The sequence below is a fragment of the Caretta caretta genome, chromosome 3 (assembly GCF_965140235.1).
Source record: "Caretta caretta isolate rCarCar2 chromosome 3, rCarCar1.hap1, whole genome shotgun sequence".
Classification (NCBI taxonomy): Eukaryota; Metazoa; Chordata; order Testudines; family Cheloniidae; genus Caretta; species Caretta caretta.
The window spans coordinates 82,784,402-82,804,431 of record NC_134208.1 but is presented as its reverse complement, the minus strand read 5'-3'; the positions used below and the strand labels follow the sequence as shown (position 1 = coordinate 82,804,431).

General features: G+C 45.2%; 1 protein-coding gene across 1 annotated transcript in view; it reads left to right on the top strand.

Annotated features, from left to right (window-relative positions):
- The window catches only part of PDSS2 (decaprenyl diphosphate synthase subunit 2), a 185,634-nt gene that overhangs the window by 80,600 nt on the left and 85,004 nt on the right, over positions 1-20,030 (top strand). The window contains exon 2 of the mRNA XM_048844879.2: positions 4,173-4,307. Coding sequence (XP_048700836.1) covers positions 4,173-4,307 — 135 coding nt within the window. The remainder of the gene's footprint in view (positions 1-4,172; positions 4,308-20,030) is intronic.

Sequence of the window (20,030 nt, the reverse complement as noted above, 5' to 3'; positions counted from 1 at the left end):
AGTTTGAAAATATGATCATCTTGCAGAGGAAGGAAGGATACTGGGGATGAGGGAGCGGAAGATGAGCAGCTTGCTATTAGGGTTGCCAACCCTCCTGGTTTCGCCGGGAATCTCCTGGAATCAGGCTCTATCTCCTGGAGGCTACTGACGCCAAACCGGGAGATTTTAGGTGCTAAAAGTCCAGCATTGCAGTAGAGTTAAGGCAGGCTCCCTGCCTTCCCTGGCCCCACACTGCTCCCGGAAGTGGCTGGCATGTACCTGCAGCCCTGGGAAGGGGGCAGGGGATCTCCCTGCGCTGTCCCAGCCTCGAGCGCTGACTCTGCAGCTCCCATTGGTCAGGAACTGCGGCTAATGGGAGCTGCGGGGACGGAGCCTGCAGGTGGGAGCAGCGCGCGGAGACCTCTTGCCCCCCCACCTATGAGCTGCTTCTAGAGGGATGTGCTGGTTGCTTTCGGGAGCCACCTGAGGTTAGCACTGCCCCTTCACCCCCTCCCACAGCACAACCACCAGCCCCAGCCCAGAACCCGCATCCTGTTCTCAAACTCCTTCCAAGACCCCGACCCAGACCCCTCCCTCCCGCACCCAAACTTTCTCCGAAAGCCTGACCCCTCACCCCAACTCCCCCTGCCCCAGACTCAGCCTAGAGCTCCCTCCCACACTCTGACCCCCTCAACCCCAAATCCAGAGCCTGCATCCATTCCTGGCCCCCCTGCCCCAGCCCAGTGAAAGTGAGTGACGGGGGGGGCGCTCTGAGAAGGGGCAGGGAAGGGGCGTGGCCATGGGCCGAGGGTGGGGCAGTGGTGTTTGGGTTTGTGCAATTAGGCAGTTGGCAACCCTACTTGCTACCCATGACCTCAGAATATATTTTGGGCACCAGTTGCTCTTCCCTCAATGATGAATGTAAAGTGAATCCACCTGTCTAGTGGAAAAAGGCTGGCAAATGAGATGTTAGCTAGGATGTCAGAACATCAATTCTTATCTCTCTCTACCAAACTAAGATGGCATCAGTGTTTCCATCATAGAAATCCGCTGGACTACAACTTGGAATTCTGTACACATATTTGCAGAATATTGTTTTCTTAACAGGCGCATCTGATACTTATTTTGTGAAGGGCGGATCTGCAATTCTTGTTTCAGAATGTCACAACTCACCTTCCTGGGGCTTGTGGTATTTGCTAGACTCCCAAAAATGTGAGTTTACTTGAAAAAGAAATGGTTACTTGCCGTAAGAACAGAAGTTCTTTCTGGACATTGCCTCTGCTTATTTGTACTTCATGCCCGCCTTCCCCTTTCCTCAGAGCTTTTTGGAACTCCAACCATTCAGTGGTGTGAGAGGATGCTCAGACTGCTCCAACAGGCACCACTTTCCTGTAGGTCCGTGGCATGCAGGGGGAGGCACATGCCACAAGTGTGAATATAGAGGCAACACTTGAAGAGCCAAACTTGATCTCCTTCGCCTCTTTATTCAGCCGACTCTTATTCCCTAGACTTTTCCTTCCTGCTTTATTCCTACCCTATATACCAGTAACATGCTGACTGGCTCTTCTTGACTTGCCAAATTATAGTCTGTTCTGTCTTTCTCTTCTCCTTCCCCTCTGTAACGATGCTGCCTCTGGCAGGAAGCTACTGAGAGTATCCGTTCAGGACAAATTGCTTAGATTAGGGCAGTTACAGCCCAAAGCTGGGTGTCCTTTATTACTAGGGCACATCAAACCAGCCAAACAGAGAGGACTTCGGTCTCACCCCACTGGCTATAACCATAAGTCATACAAACAATTCCATTAGACACTCCAGTTTCCCAGTATCACCACCAGTGCCACTTGTGATAGGGACAAATGAAAACCAATACCCCAGTAAAAGAAAAAAGGTTCTCCCGATCCCAAAGGACCAACCCCCAGACCTAGGTCAATATACAAATCAGATCTTACCCAAAAATCATGCTGTTGCCAGTCCTTTAGAATCTAAAATCTAAAGGTTTATTCATAAAAAGAAAGAAATATAGATGAGAGCTAAAATTGGTTAAATGGAATCAATTACATACAGGAATGGCAAAGTTCTCGGTTCAGGGTTGTAGCAGTGATGGAATACTGCAGGTTCAAATCAAGTCTCTGGAGTACATCCACAGCTGGAATGGGTCATACAGTCCTTTGTTCAGAGCTTCAGTTTGTAGCAAGGTTCCTCCAGAAGTAAGAAGCAGGATTGAGGACAAAATGGAGATGCTGTTGCTGCCTTTTATGGTCTTTTTGCCATGTGGCTTGTGCTTTCTTTGTTCCAACCAGAAGCCACTCAGCACAAGGCATGGAAAAACCTTAGCGTTCTGTCCATAGGCATGTGCCTGCATGCCTTGCTGAGTCACAAGGTGTATCTGCCTTCTCTCAATGGGTCAGTTGTATAGATGATGGTCCTTAATGGGCAGTGCTGAAGCCAATTTGTCTGGGGTGTCACCCAGAAGCATAGCACAAGTTTGAAATACAGACAGTATAGAGCCAATACTTATAACTTTAAATACAAAAATGATAGCATAATCATAATCAGCAAATCATAACCTTGTCATAGAACCTTACTTAACCTCCTTTGTACAAGATTTGGTGCTACTATATGACCTTGGTTGCAACAATGATCTATATGGTTACACCCTCCAACAGACTAATTTTATTTTTTTTAACTATAAAGTGGTTATAACATGCCTGAAAAGCTGCTGAATGAGTTCCATCACTCTGCTATCCTGTTTTAACTCATCCTTTTATGGCAAGGTTTATCAGAAAAATCAATATTTCTGGATTGCATGTACTGCAACATTAGTTAATGTTTGTAAAGCACTTTGTAAATGTAAACCACTATAGAAGCAGTAAGTATTATCGAGACATAATAGAATGAGTCAAGGATTCAGGGGCAGCCTTCAATGTGAACATAATTGTCACTGAGTCTAACACGGAAATGGTGAATTTTCGTATTTATAGAACTGTCAATTTAAATACTGTCCGAAAGATACTCTAGTTTGTCTTTGGATTGTAAAATGGTGGAAATGTTTTGTAATATACAACTATGAAGTATTCTGAGATTAAGTAATGTATGTTAGATTTTCTTACACATAAATATCACCTAGCTAAAAGATACCGTAGATTTTCCTGGAGTACTGTTGTTATAAAGACAGTTATGATCTAATTTCTTCCGGAGATCAAGCCAGAGAATTATAGCCACGAATAATATGGGATACAACCTGTCTAGTAACCTACCATATTGTAAAATGAGCCTTATAAATACTAAGGCTATGATAATATCAAAGATCCATGTACTCAAGTTCATTGGAAGTTAGATTACTGCATAACACTTGTGGTATATAAAATTCTTTTACTCTAAACTTTTAGCCTTCTTTAGAATGCTGAAGGGTAGGCCTATGAGGCAGAGATTCCAGGAATTTTGGGGTCCAGGAGGAGAGCAAAGCTTGTTTTTAAGCAAACTAATTTTTGAGCTGCCACCTTCTACGCAGTAATTAAGAATTGTTCATGGCAGAAACAGTGAGAGAGAGCTGAACTTAAAGATAAAGCATTTGGAGCAGTTCTTCTGTTTGAACAAACTGGTAATCTTTCTCCAGTGAATTTAACTCCTTCACTTTTATGGAAATTTTCTTGTCTTCTTGTTCTCTATGGTTTTACTAAGTTTGTTCCTAAAATGCACTTAATCTTGTTGTTCTGATATAACCGGTCTGCTGTAAAAAATTATTTTTCAGTAGATTATAGATTTGGGTTGCACCCATCTTACATCTTTATGGCTGCTTTTGGTCTTTTTTTATACTTGGTAAAAATGTTTCATATTATTACTGTTGTACTGTATAACCATCAAATTATCTAGAAATATTCCTGGTGACAACTTTACAGAAGTGCTGGGCATACACTTCTCCTAGGAAATAGAAATGGGAATTCCAGATTGAAGTATTGTGTTTATTTGTAGTAGTAACATTTCATCATAAATTATGGAGTAAAGGTGACTAAAGATCTTGATTGAGAACTGCAGTTTCCTTCACCCACTGGTGTGAATAGTAGAGACTTTAGATGAAATTATGATGTCACTCTGAAGGCTGAGTCTTTCAATTTGGATTTTGTTTGAAGAGGTAAAATGCTTTATGAAAAATCCTGATCTTTTTCTTCCCCCTCCCCTCCTTCTTTTGGCAGAGGGCTTGTGTATGATAGCCGGAATAACCTACAGATGCGAGGTTTGGTTGTATTGCTTATTTCCAAAGCAGCTGGTCCCGGCAACACAGCAGAGCTTTCTTTCCAGCATGACATGGTCAGCGGGATTTATTCCAGGTATGGTGCAATCTCTTACAGCAAAAACCAGTGACATATGTTTATTGGACGGGTGACTTCCATTACATCTTAATAGCTAGTCCCAAGGCCATTTGGGGAAAGTCAATATTGATTTATGTAATTATAAAACTTTAAAATTCCCTCTTAAAATACCAGATAAGTGTAAGTGTGCATGTGTGTTTGAATATATAATGTGGTATACAAAGTGATGGCCTCCCTTTCCCCAACCTTTTGTATGTTGTTCTTCATTGTAAGTTGTCCAGGGTGGGGACTGTCTACCTACCTCTGTTTGTACAGCTCCTAGCATAACAGGGCCCTCATCCTGATAGGGGTTTCTGGGATCTTCCATGATAGTAGGATTTTTATGAGAACAGGGTCCCATGCTCTGTCCTGGCAGTTTGGCAGTTAGCTATCCCTGGAGCTGTGCTGAAATCATAAGTGTTGTTAGAACTGGTAGAAAAAATTAGAAATGTTGACAAATTTTTATTGAGATTTTATTTGAACTTTGGTGGATGCCCCCCCCCCCCCAAAAAAAAGTTTTCTTCGTCATCTTTGAAATTTAATTTTATTTGTGACCAGCTCTGATGCTGATAGACCAAAAACACGCAAATGCACAGAGGCATGTTTATGACCGGATCTATATAGAAATAGTGATTAAAGTTAGCCTCGTATGCTTTGAGCTGCTCCACTTTGGAACAGGAGTACATCACTGTGCACTAGGGAAAATTGAGAGACAGCTAGTGCACTGTAGATTTATACCCCAGCTTGTTGCACACTGTTAGTCTAGGTCAGTGTTTCTCAACCTGGGGCGGTCACGGGAGAGGTTTGGGGAGGTTGCAAGCAGGCCTGGCCTTAGGGAGTACGAAGCAGGACAGTTGCCTGGGGCCCACGCCATAGGCGGCCCAGTGAAGCTTATTTACATGTTTCAGCCCCAAGCCCTGAGCTTAAGGTAGGGGGGTGCAATTTTTTCTAGTTTGGGGGTGGGGGCATTGGTTTTTTTTTTCTGTAAGTCCAAAGCAGGTCGCCAGCAGAAAAAGGTTGAGAAACACTGGTCTAGACAAGCCCTAAGAAACATGCAAAAATATATAGTGGAAGTTTTGTTAAAGAAAGGCTGTGTTGTCACCATAACTGGTTAATCCCATTCTTGTTTGTTTTTTGCACATAATGTCCACTTAAGCTATGCACCTCTTTTCTATATGTATACAAATAATGCAGTATGATACCATAATTCTAATTAATTATAGTATAGGAGGTATTGTAGTTTGGTTTGTAAATTATTTCGGAAAAGCTTATCTTAAAAATGCTTAAGACAGGGGAGAGGGGAAACAGTCTAGATAGTCCTGAATGTGGTCATTTTGAGAATGGAGATACGCTTTAAGTGCTTAAAGCTGTAATTAGACAAGTGACTTGAAGAAGCATTTAAAACACTGAATTAATAATGGGCCAACTGGTGCAGCTCGATGGACATCAGTGACACTATGAGAATTTAAGCCAGTTGAAGATCTAGTACAATAATTTAAGTGTAAAAGGAAGACACAACCATAATAATATCTAGAATTAGTCAGACACTCAGAAGATGAAAGACCTTTAAATGCTCCTACGCAGAACATTAGGGTTCATTATTGGCTGCAAAAGTGATAACAATGGAAATGTGTTAAATTTAAATCTTCTGTGACACTTCAGATCTGTAAAACGTGAAATATGGGAGCAATAATGCATTCTAGTAATAATGCTGAGGCACTGTTTATTTTGTACTATATATGGGCCAGATACTGCTCCCATTGAAGTCAATGTGGGTTTTGCCATTGGTTTTAAATGGAAGTAGGTTTGGGTCCTCTGTAGTTTTGTGAGCTTGTGTAATGCTTTGTGGCTCTCCAAGGACACATTGTATATGGAACTTATGCCCAATCTCTCTTTTTCTCAGTTAAACAGATAAAATAAAAAGGACAAAATGCTTATAAAATCAAGGTCTAAAAGCCATTTGCAATTCCTTTATGTATTACAAATGCTATTTTACAAAGACTAGTTTCCTGAATAGGAACCAAGGGAAACCATTTTCCATCCGTGTAATTTTCTCTCAGATCTTGGTAAGGACACAGTCGCTATTCTATCATGATGCTGGTATGTATGTGGAAGTTAGAGGTGCATATCGAAGGCAGAATACACCCCTTGAGGATATGAAACAAGAAACTTTATTTTACTTATTCATTTTTATTTTATATACTTTTAACGCTTTTCAGACTATGGAGAATACTTGTTGGAAATATATTCTTTCAGGTTATTTTCAACTCTGCTGTAAATTATACAGTGTTTTTTGTTGCCATACTATGTAATTACTTCATCTATGTAAATATGAAAAATGCAGGAAATATTATTTCTGGCACGGTAAAGAGCATCTTCATTGCCTGATACTTGAATGCTGTGAATGGACATTATGTTGTGGGCTTTTAGCTATTGGCTATGGCTCACTTGATCTTTGAGCGGTTGGTAGTGATTAATTCATTGCTTTCCTGAAGTCCTACCCTGAACTAAATTGTTCCAATACTAGTCAGAGATTATACCAGCCCAATGTTTCTTTCCTGTGTTTGCTTTGGAATCCATGTCTGTGTTCTCTTTTAAATCTCTGTCCCCAGAGTGGTAGCCCTTAACTATCAGCCTGACATATTTGATAGCCAGTATGTTGAAAATATAATTTGGGAAGAGAAGAAGAAAGGGGATATATAGTAGAATATGCTTTACCCATTTAATTCAGAAAAGGATAAGTCAGTTGCACTTTATATTTTGGAATGAGGTTTAATGATCATGAATTTTTTCATCTTCCATGTTCTTGAGCAAAATAAAGTATAAATAAGCAGTATGTATAATCTTATTTAAAATAGAATGTCACTGAGTAGTCGATTTAGATTAGGCCACTATTTATTTCTTCCTCTTCCTATCTCCAAATTAGTCAGTGTGTGGGACAAATGATCTAAATATAAATATGGGGTATCTGTTTATTTTTGGTGCATTTTTATTTTCTTTGTGTGTAAGCAAAGCTTTCGTTGGTGTTAAGTAATTGTAAAAAACATTGAACTTGATTTTAGTTGCACCAAATAGTCTCCTTCCCCTCCAGTTCCCATATATAGCACTTGTATATTTCTACCCCATACATAAAAAATGTAAATAAAGTATATTAGCACATGGCTTTTCTTTTTGTTGCATTATGTCTCCTGTTATCCTTCCTGTTCCTGCCATTTTTTCTTTTTCTCTTACTATCTTTTCCCTCCTTCCTCGTAATATGAGTAGTTCTGCTTATGGAGAGCCCACACTACTAGTTATATTGTATAAAATCCAGACAGTTGAGAGGTATGGATCTCCTTCTCAGTTCTGTAGTTTGAAATAAGGGAGTGGATGCCCAAACTTTGATAGACTGCTGCTGCTAATTTACACATAAAATTACCTACACATTTTTTTTATCAAAAACAAGTGTAGAATCCTTATACTTGCAGGAAGCAAATTCATTTCTTGTCTGAATTCACCAGGGATGGAAATCTATTAGATTTAGACTGACCTGCAGTTACAGGGAGGAAATGGCCAACGGCTGCAATCTAGAAGTCTGAAGCGGCATTTGTTCCCCCCTCACTACCTAGCCCAGTGAAATAAAGCATAGTAGAAATAAACAGAACATGTTGGATGGAAGTGAAGAGAAATAAAAATACTGGAAACAAGAAATAAGGTAGTCTGACATGGCGTATTTGTGTGTAGAAGTTCAGAGTAAACTCTGAAATGCAGAGTATTATCAGAAAATGGATAGGCTTGTTACCACAGCATAAGGACAAGACTGGGTCTCAGCTGCAGATATGGCAGAGATTTATCTTATTAATGGGAATGCTAATTGGTGTTTGACTTCTAATTATAGTAACAATAGACCTTAACAATCAATCCTCACCTCTACTGGTTCACATTAAGTCTCTTCATCATAAAAGTGATTTCCATCAGGACTTATTGTTCTGATCCATATCGTCAGCATAGGTACAGTATCCTAAGTAGTATGTGCTTTGAGGCTCAACTAATTAAGAAGTGCAGAAAATGTGTAATTCTAAAATATTCAGCACCTAAGAACATATTAAGTAAGATAGTATTCTTAACAAGATTGTTTGGTTGAAACATAAAGGAAAACATGATGAGCATGAAATCTATCCTAATTCTTTAAGGAATTTAGTTTTGTTTTCCATACCTTAATAAAAATTGAGGAAAATCTACTAAGAGGTGGTCTAAGCGAGTATTTAAAATGATTTCAGTTAGCTTTTGATCTACAGGATTAACCCTTTGAGTTGCTTCATCTAATTTACAAGAGGAGTTTCGGGAGATGAAAAACACATCCAACCTGATTACATATTTCTATTGATCATCTTCCACCCCCAACAGTAAAAATCAACTCTAAATACAAATCTAACAGTATTACTAATTCATTACAATCATTTCTTCATTAGCTTTTGATTGTTTTCAACATGTGCAATATTCACAAATACAGCAGTTTATATGTTGAATAAGTGAAAGGAATATAATGCAGAGTACATCAGAAATCCTTGCAGTAAAGATTACGAAAGACTATTGTAAGAACATAAAATAAAATCACTTCTACAAGACAGGAGTGTTTAGAGCTAGAAAACTGGATATGCAAAGAGCTACCAGCCTACCTAGAACTGAGTTAAGTTCATTAAATATCATAACAGTTTAACGCTCTTAGTCAGGGCTTTTCTGTGATTCCTTAATGGTGGAGTTTGCCATAGAATCCACCCCTTGCTGCAGCATTCTGATCAAGAATCTAAGTTTTATGGTTGTGAAGAAAACCTTCCACACACAAGCCAACGCAGTGGTGTAAATACCTGAAACAATAACTTTGGAAGGTAAGACCTGTTTGTCCCTGGGATCAGTGGGGTGCTCACTCTGAAAAATCGTCAGCATTAACTGTTTCACTGCTGGTGATTTAAGCAGAAACATGCAGGTAGTGCACATGTTCTGCAATCCCAAAATCTCTCCTACTCTTTCCCAAAGCTAAAAATATCAGCTGTCCTCAGCAGCTAAAACCCCCAGTTTCTCCCTGACAAATTCTACAAGTTCTTCTTTGAGTGCTTGCTCATATCGATTCCAATGAGGTGTGTGCGCGCCACATTCACGATCGTCGGAAGATATTTACCCTAGCAACAGCCGGTGGGTCGGCTGAGGCGCCCCCTAAAGTGGCACCTTCCCGGTGCCGAATATATGCCCCAGCCAACCCAGCTTCCCCTCAGTTCCTTCTTACTGCCTGTGACGGTCGTTGGAACTGTGGAGCGCCAACCCCTGGCCCAGACAGGACTTCTTTAGAAGACACGGCTGAGGTGGTCGGCGGAGACAGTCTGGTCAGCAGATGGGCCAGAGCCAAGGTCCCCCGCCCAAACCATCGGCGGGACCCAAACAACACTTTTGAAGGTGCGCCTGAGGGCGGAGCACCAGTCTCCTTCCAGGATCCTTCCCTGCCTTTCTACAATTGCCTCTCCCATTTCCTCCGTATGTGGTCCCGTATAACATCAGACCGCTGGGTCCTACGCACGGTGGAAAGTGGTTTGCTTTCCCCCTTCTCTCCTTCTCTCCCCGTCCCTCTTCAGGGACCCATCTCATGAGCAACTCCTTCTATAGGAGGTGCAAATGCTCCTAGCTATCGGAGCGATAGAGGCGGTTCCAAGGGAACTGAGGGGCAGGGGGTTTTACTCCCTATATTTCCTAATCCCCAAGGCAAAGTGGGGGCTACGGCCCATTCTGGACCTGCGCGGACTCAACAAATTCATGGTAAAGTTGAAGTTCCACATGATTTCCCTGGGGACCATTATTCCTTCCCTGGATCCTGGGGACTGGTACGCCGCCCTTGACATGAAGGACGCGTATTTCCACATAGCGATTTACCCGCCACACAGGCGTTTCCTTCGCTCTGTGGTCAACCGACAGCACTTCCAGTTTACTGTTCTTCCTTTCGGTCTATCCATGGCACTAAGGGTCTTTACGAAGTGTATGGCCATCGTAGCTGCCTCCCTTCGTCAACATCTGATCCAAGTGTTTCTGTACCTCGACAACTGGCTCATTCGGGGCCGCTCCAGGGCCCAGGTGCAATCTCATGTTCAGTTCACCATGAGCATGTTCAGACAGCTAGGCCTGCTGCTCAATGTAGAAAAGTCCACTTTGGAGCCGACCTTCATCGGCGCAGTCCTAGATTCCAGACTCAATGTGCTTCCGGTAAAAATGCATGGGCTTCAGGCCCTATTAAACATCATCCGTGGCCTGCAAGGCTTCCCGACCTCGACAGTACGGACGTGCCTAGGTCTCCTGGGACACACAGTATCTTGTACATTTGTGACCAGACATGCCAGACTATGCCTCCGTCCACTTCAGGCCTGGCTCTCAACCGAATACTATCCAGGCTGGCACAGCATGGACATGGTGGTCACGGTACCGCCGGACATTTTAGGCTCCCTGAACTGGTGGCTGAACCCCAAGTCAGTAGTCGAGGGGGTACCATTCCATGCCCCACAGCCCTCCCTGGCCCTAACCATGGACGCATCTTGTCTGGGTTGGGGCGCTCACCTCAGGAACCTTTGCACGCAGGGCCTTTGGTCCACACAAGAGATATCCCTGCACATCAATGTACCAGAGCTGAGAGCAGTGCGCCTGGCTTGTCAAGTATTTCAGAGGCACCTTCAGGGCTGTTGTATTGCAGTTCTCACAGACAACGCAATGGCAGTATTTTATATCAACAAACAAGGGGGAGCACAATCGTCCCCCCCTCTGGCAGGAAGCCATTCTCCTGTGGCATAGCCCACTCGATCCATCTGGTGGTGTCTTTTCTCCCAGGAGTCCAGAACACCTTAACGGACTGCTTCAGCAGATCCTTCCAGGCTCATGAGTGGTCGATTCGCCTGAATGTCACCCACTCTGTCTTCCAGAAGTGGGGGTTTCCCCACATAGACCTATTCGCCTCTCACGAGAATCGGAAGTGCCAGGTGTTCTGCTTTCTCCAAGGACACTTCCCGGGTTCCCTATTGGACGCCTTCCTAATATCATGGAAAGACCACCTGTGTTACGCCTTTCTTCCATTCCCATTAGTCCATAGGGTCCTGCTCAAGTTGCGCAGGGACAGAGCCCGCTTAATTTTGGTCACCCCGGCGTGGTCCAAGCAGCACTGGTATACCACTCTCCTAGAGCTGTCGGTGGTCACTCCAGTTCCATTCCATTTTGGCCGGACCTGATCACGCAGAAAGACGGACGACTCTGCCACCCTGACCTGCGATCCCTCCACCTCACAGCGTGGATGCTGCATGGCTAGCTCAATCTGAGCTACGTTGCTCCCGCTCGGTGCAACAGGTCCTTCTGGGTAGCAGAAAGCCGTCTACAAGATCCACATATTTGGCCAAGTGGAAGCGTTTTTCCTGCTGGTGTGCTCTGAGTGATACGGCCCCCCCTGCAGGCGTCAGTACCTACCATCTTGGACTACCTCTTGTCCTTGAAACACCAGGGCCTGGCAGTTTCATCCATCAGAGTACACCTAGCAGCAATTTTGGCTTTCCACCCAGGCGAAAATGGGCGCTCTGTCTTCTCCAATCCCATGGTCAGCAGGTTCCTCAAGGGATTGGAATGCCTGTACTCACAAATTAGGCATCCAGTCCCTACGTGAGACCTCAGCCTGGTCCTATCCAGACTCATGGGTGCCCCGTTCGAGCCGATGGCCACCTGCTCACTCCTCTATCTTTCCTGGAAGACAGCCTCGCCGAGGTGATAGCTACGAGGAAGGCATGTGTCTGAGCTTAGAGCCCTCACGTTGGAGCCACCGTACATGGTGTTCCACAAGGACGAGGTACAGCTTTGACCACACCTGGCCTTTCTTCCTAAGGTGGTCTCTGCCTTCCATGTCAACCAAGACATCTTCCTCCCGGTCTTCTATCCAAAGCCACACGCTTCTCGATGGGACCAACAGCTGCACTCCCTAGACGTTCGCAGAGCCCTCACCTTTTACATCAAGTGAACAAAACCTTTTAGGAAAATAACTCAGCTGTTTGTTGCTGTGGCAGACTGGACGAAAGGCCTCCTGGTCTCCTCCCAGCGCATCTCGTCCTGGATCACATCATGCATCCGTGCGTGCTATGACTTGGCTGTTGTCCCAACTACACACCTTACTGCCCACTCCACCTGGGCCCAAGTTTCGTCCTCCGTTTTCCTGGCTCATGTACCAATTCAGGAGATATGTAGAGCAGCAACTTCGTCATCGGTACATACCTTTGCTACCCACTGAGCGATAGTCCAGCAGTCAAAAGATGATGCAGCATTTGGTTCAGCAGTTCTGCACTCCGTGACATCTCACTCCGACCCCACTGCCTAGGTAAGGCTTGGGAGTCACCTAATTGGAATCGATATGAGCAATCACTCGAAGAGGAAAAGCAGTTACTCACCTTTGTAACTGTTGTTCTTTGAGATGTGTTGCTCATATCCATTCCAAACCCGCCCTCCTTCCCTTCTGTCGGAGTAGCTGGTAAGAAGGAACTGAGGGGGCGCTGGGTCAGCTGGGGCATATATTCGGTGCCTTAGCCGACCCACCGGGTGTTGCTAGAGTAAAAATCTTCCGACGATCGTGCACGCGGCGTGCACACACCTAATTGGAATGGATATGAGCAACACATCTCGAAGAACAACAGTTACAAAGGTGAGTAACCGTCTATGCATTTTCAGTACAGATTTCTGAAGTACATTGAAAATTACAGGAATAAAATTATAGAAAATTAAATATTACAATAATACTGATTATATTTTCTTATTTGATTCAGTCAAAAACTTCTATTTAATTTAAATTATGTTATCCTAGAATTTCCAGTCTGCTGCTCTGGAGTGAGGCAGAAAACTTGTAGAGTATACTGGTCCCTCCCCATAATTTGGATAGGGATGGAATATATTTATATTTAATTTTTGTTAACAGCTTATTTCTGGATTGTGTACTAGTTGTTTAATGCCACAGATGGGTCTAGCTACTAGTGCATGTCTTCGTAGCTCACATTAAGCTTTGCTCATTATAGTTCTTTGCTAAATCTGTTTATTTGAAAGTGCTGTGATTTAAAAGTACTGTACAAATATATAAAAGTCCCTGCCCTGAAGAGCTAACAATCTCTGTTTAAGCCTAGAGACAACAGGTAGATAAAACAAGCAGACAGCGGGTACACAAGGAAACAATGAGATACCACTTGTCAGCATGGAATACTGTTGTGACAGCAAACCAGCTGCCTAATCCTTATTTAATTGTTTATAGGCATGTCAGGAAAAGAGTTTTTAAGGAGACATTCATCTGAAGTGGGACAATGAGGTGTCTTTGTGACTATTTGCAGGAGCTTCTCCCATGCCTAACAGATGGAATGGGGTAAAGCATCAAGATGATGATTGCATTTTTTTAAATGGCAGTCAAGCCTGGCACTATGTGGGAGCAGAGATGAGGGTTGACAGTTTGAATCTCAGTTGTGAATGGCTTTATAATTGAAGACAAGTCATTTTTGTTTGATGCCACAATGACTGGGGAGTCAGTACAGAGAGACAAAGAAGGGGTGATGTGGTCAAAGTGATAAGCCATAAAAATGATCTTTGCAGCAGCATTTTGTATGGAGGTAGATGGGGCAAGATGGGATTTGTCAAGGCCAGAGAGAGGAGTATATTGCAGTAATCAAGATGCAGGATAAGAGCCTGGGTAAGAGATATAGATGTGTAGATGGGGAGGAAAGGTTGAATCTTAGAGATGTTAGGAAGCAAAATAAAGCAGAGGTTTTAGGACATGTCCTGGATGTGACAATCTAGAGAGAGGTCTGAGTTGAAAATGATGCTCAGGCTAGGGACAAGAGTGACAGGGAGGATGAGGATGGTACTAATAGGAGATGGGTGGGGAGATTTGTAGGAAAAGTTCAAATGCTCTGTTTCAACCATGTTTACTTTGTGTTGATGGCTGGACATCCACCAAGCTATGTCAGAAAGACAGAATGAGATTTTAGCTGGGACAAAAGGAAACAGGTTGGGAGTAGAAAGGGAGAACAGTCTTCAGCCATAATGATGATAGCTGAAGTCCTATTTGCAAATAAAGTCACCATGAGTTAAGGAGGAGAGGGAGAAAAGGTGTCCAACGTGAATCTATTTTTATTTTCAGGTACAATGTCCTTTTACATTAAGAAGATCCTTATTCTTCCTTGGTAGTGCCTTGCCCATTGAATGGCAGCTATTAATTGCCTCTAGGGTACTAGAGTGTTGTATAACTTCTGACCGTGCCCAGCCACTGCTAACTTAAGGACTAGAGTTAATTTCCAAAGTAAATAAAAAAACAGTGCACGGCAGTGTGAAGTTAGCAAAATATAATGTAAAGGAAAGTGAATTGTGTTTGAACACAGGGGTAGATGCTTCCAAACCTGAGAGCCTACAGTTAAGCTCCGAAATACGTGGTCTGATGTCACAAGTACTCTCAAATCTCGTTGACTTCAGTAGGAGCTGCAAATACTTAGCAGCTTTGAAAAGTCTGTCCCTAAATATAATTTATAAGTGGTCTCACTGAAGTGCCTAAATGACTTAGGAGCACAACTTCATTGACTTTCAGTGGGCTTTTATTCCTAAACCACTTAGGCAGTTTTAGGCACCAAGGGTGGGTTTTTCAAATATGAATTTCAGGAGGTTAACTTTAGGCACCCACATTTGAAAATGTTGGGTTCCATTCCAAATTTTGGAGAAGTGTGTGTATTACTGGTCATAGACCCCCTCTAGCCTGTCCCAGTTTGGTCTCTTCCCCCGCCCTCATGCTCCCACTTCAGCTTACCCACCTCCACCCTTCAGGGTCCTCATCCAATCTTGGTCTTGTTCTCACTCTCCACCACCACTGGCTCTCAGTTGTCATCCCCCAATCCGTCCCCTGGCTCCTAGTCCTCTTGCCCAGCCAATGTGTCTCTGTCCCCCCACCCTCTGCTCTTGCCCCTTCTGTAGTCTAGTCAAGTCACTTCTTCTTCCATGCTTCCTGGACACCAGCAGGAGGAGCATTAGTCTCCTGTGTCTGTTTTACTGTTCCATAAGTTTCAAAGCTATGAAGGTTTCCATTGTTAAGTCAGAAAAATGTCGGTTCTGAAATTCTTATTTTATATTAATTGAATTAGAAAAACAACCATCAATAACCCCTCTGGTAAAACTTCAGAAGTAGCAGTGCTAATAAACAATTTCATTTTATGGACCTCCAGGGAGGATGCCACAGATATTGCGTTGATTCTTAGAGGCTGTTTATTAGCTTACAAATCTCTCCCCAACACCATGCTGGAGCAACTATCATTTGAATTAGTTGATACCATTTTTCTCTTTATTAAGATGCATAAACTGGATCATTAAGACACCAAAAGGTCAAAGAAATAGAATGTTAAATATCTAATTTAACTGATATACATAAGATATTTTCTCTTTCCTGCCCAAAAAAACCCCAAAAAACCAACAACAACAAAATAAAAATCAGAAATAGCACCACTGTGGTATATAATTGTGGGAAGAGGGAGGTCCTTTGCAGGGACAGATTTTCATTCACAAAATTACAAAGAAAATATTACACCAGTAGAAAATCTGCATTTATAATAATAAAACTTTGCTGACATCAATGTACCAAAATGTATCTTATTAAGTTGATAAGGTCCCAGAGGCAGCAGTAGTTGTCTGGCTCCAAAGAAATTTGTATCCTTTCCCTTCTGGTGATTATATCAACGCAACTGGTGGAAGGGGAAAGGTCTCGGAGACAGCCTGCTGTCTCCCTTTAACTGTTTAGCATCATTCCATGTACATTGTAAGCAAGATCCATCGGTTACGTGGTTCTGTGTTGCAAAAACTGAGAATATAACAGTCTCATGGTAAGAAACACTTAGGTGTAGGGTAATAAGGTGTCAAAATAATTTTGAATTTTTAAAATCCGGTTGTGGGCAATGATAGCCATATCATAAATTGTGGAGCCATGAATTTTTTTATCATGGAACTTCAACCACCTGCTTGCTCTCCGCTTACTAATTAGTTTCTCCTGAGAGTTATTCTAACATTCTAAGCAGCTGAGTTTTTTGCATCTGCTCCCCAAAACAATTACACCTGCACAATGCTCAGAACAAGCAAGAGTCAATCCTGCATCAGTAACAACTTTCCATGCATAAAATGTTACAGGTTTAAAGTCTATTCTCTTCTGCTGCTGCATCAGGTTCATGCCATAGGGAAGGGTCGACCTCAGGCTTCTAAGAGGAACGTGGTACTTGCTTCTAGCCCTGGAACGTCACGAGTAAAGGGACTTAAAGTTTGGATCACTCTTGCAGGTTATTGTGGCTCCCTCTGAAGCTTGTGCTGTGGGACTTGTGGTAACTAAAACACCTGGCTCTACAGGTGAAAGGATAAAAAACAGAACAACCCAGTTTTTTAAGAAACTACAGTATTTCAGAAATAGTTTTTCTGTAATGCATGTATATGACAGAATACATGTTGGGGTGATATGAAGCTTTTATTGACACTTGTTTATGAGGACCTGTGTAACTTGGTTGTGACTTCTCCTCTTAAGAGTAGTGTACTCTTTCCAAATTCCATGATGATAAATGTTTGATATCACATGGGTATAGGTTCTTATATATGTATGTGTCACTCAGTTCCTTTCACTCACTAATGGCAGCAGTATAATAATTCCATTGGATGCAAGTGAGCGCTTTTGGTTCTAAAAATAGTTAAATGTTCTGCCATTTGATCAATGAGATTTGGTTCAATATTAGTGCTTTAGAATATATATTATATTTTGATTTGGACACAGCAAATTTTATAATTCCTTCAAGTAATTTTCCTGTTGTACTTTCTTCTTTTGTACACTCAGTTCTTCTTCGAGTGCTTGTTCACGTCCATTCCCCATTAGGTGTGTGTGCACCACGTGCACGAGCATCGGAAACTTTTTCCCTTAGCGGCTCCTGTCGGGCCGGCGGGGCCCCCCGAGTGGCACCACTGTGTCGTGCATATATACCCCTGCCGGCCCGACCCCCTCCAGTTCCTTCTTACTGTCCGTGGCGGTGTTGGAACAACCTCTCTCTCTCTCTCCTGGAAGAGCAGTCCCTTAGCCTTTAGAGTGGCTGTTATCAGTTAGTTTATATACAAAAAGATTGTGGACACTGAAGTCATCAGGTGCTTGGAGGCTTCCAGCACCCGCCGCGGGGCATGCCATAGGCCAACGGCTTCAAGGCTTGCGCTGCAAACCTATGCCAATTAGTGACCCCCACAACTTGTGTCTACGTTGCCTGGGGGACGGACATCAAACTGAAAGGTGTAGGATTTGCAAGGCGTTTAAGCCAAGAACAAGGAAAGAAAGAGACTTTCGTCTAAAGCAGCTGTTGCTGGAGGCCGCATTGCAGCCGCCACGCCCGGAGCGCCTGATGTCAGCTCAGGCTTCCTCGGTGCATAGTGCCCCGGAGCCGTCGAGAGACCCGGCACTGGCTAAGCACCGTAAACTGTTGGCCCCGGAGCACCAGGCTAGGCACCGGCACCGCTCGTCCTCCCCGGTGCAGCCCCCGGCGCAGCCGAAAGGAAGGCGCGGTTGTTCCCCGCACAGGAGGCCGGCGCCTCCCAAGGCCCCGAGCGCCGACAAGAGCGGGAAGGCCGCGGTACCAGCGCTGACACAGGCGGTCCCGGCAGCGCACGCCCCACCGAGCCCAGAGCTAAGTGAGCTCAGTGCGGACGATGGGCTCGAGGGCGTAACGGATCAGCCCTCTATGCCTGGCACCTTTGAGGCTGCAAAGGACCTCATTGAGCTGTCAGCGGTGAGCCCCCTCCCGAATGGGGAGAACCCTCCGGCATCCATGCTTTGGGTGCCGTCGAGGGGTAAGCCGGCAATGGTGTGCTGCTCAAGGACACCGTCCCGGCACTGGTCTCGGTCGAGCTCCGACTCTGCAGACTCACAGTTGCCAGCGGCCCAGAAGGAGGTTGTGGCACCAGTAGTGGGTCGGCGCGAGGAAGCACCAGAAAGGGCGTGCCGCTCTCCGGCACCCCCCAGAGACCGGCACCGGGAGGAGTTGAGATGGCCCTCACCAGAGAAGTCCCGCGGACTGTCCCGGTCCAGGGAACGCCGACACTGGTCCCGGTCCCGGTCCTGGGGATACTGGTACTGCTCCCGCTCCAGTTCGGCCAGGAGCTGCTCGTTTTCCCACCAGTGCAGGCACCACCATGGCCTTTGCGATTGGCATCGCCGCAATCCGCTGCTGACTCTGGCCACTTTAGCTACCCTCACCGGGCCCCGGACAGCAGGGACCCTCAGGTGGGCTGGCAACCCCAATGGGGGCCGCCAGGCTGTTGGCCCTTCTGGACCACGGGGGCCTATCAGGAGCGCCAAGGGGCCCTGTTAAGGGCAAGTTACTCAGTGCAGTGGTCTCGGTCCCCGCACCGACACCAGACGGTGCCGGAGGCTACAGTTTCCAGGCCTCCAGCATCCCCCCAGGATAAACGGAAGAGACCAGCACCGAGTCTGGCGCTGTCCCATGGACTCCAGCCCCAACCTGAGCCGGAGGCCCCTCCCACGGGAGAAGGGCAGCGGGAGGACCAACCGGAGGGGGTCGAGCAGCAGCTAACCTCCTCGTCTTCTCCGGATGAGGCGGTGGTGGGTACAGAGGTGTCCGGCCCTCGACCAATAGACCATAGAGCCCACCAGGAATTGCTGCATTGGGTTGCCCAGAACTTGGGGTTGCAGGCTGAGGAGATGGTTGAGCAAGAGGACCCCCTGGTGGACATTTTGAGCCCCGAAGGTCCATCCAGAATAGTGCTCCCACTCATAGTTGGACTGAATGGTCTTAAGACTATATGTCAGACCCCGGCCTCCAGCGCTCCAACAGCCAAGGAAGTGGAATGTAAATACTTTGCCCCTTCTAAGGGCTATGAGTTCCTGTTCTGCCACCCGAGTCCATGCTCCCTAGTGGTCTCAGCAGTAAACGAAAGGGAGTGCCACGGACAGCAGGCCCTGGCCCCTAAGGCCAAGGAGGTGAAACGCCTGGACCTTTTTGGCAGAAAGGTGTACTCATCTGGGGCCCTTCAGCTGAGGATTGCGAACCAGCAGGCCATCCTCAACAGGCACAATTTCAACTCCTGGGCGGCGGTGGGGAAGTTTAAGGACAACCTCCCTCAAGGTTTCCAACAGGAGTTCACGGTCCTGGTGGACGAGGGCAAGGCAGTAGCCAAGACCTCTCTCCAGGCCTCCCTGGATTTGGCAGACGTGGCGGCTAGAACAATAGTGTCAGGGGTGGTCATGAGGCACTCGGCGTGGCTCCAGGAGTCAGGCCTGCCGCCCGAGGTCCAGAATACACTCCAGGACCTCCCCTTCGAAAGGTCCAGGCTCTTCTCGGACCAGACAGACACGAGGCTGCACGGCCTCCCCCTCAACGCCAGTACCAGCCTCGCCATAGGCATGAGCCTTACCGTAGGCGAGGCAGGGATAACAGGCGACGGCGCAACAACAGCAGTAACAATAATGCCCCAGGCCAGAACCAAGGCCAGCACAAACCGCAGCCGGGCACTAAGCCAGGCTTTTGAAGGTGTGCTCGTGGACAGCGTACCAGACCAGTCACCGGATCCGTCCCTTTGTTTTCTGAACCGCCTGTCCCATTTCTCCCATGCGTGGTCCACCATTACGTCAGACCGTTGAGTCTTGCGCACGGTACGGAATGGGTA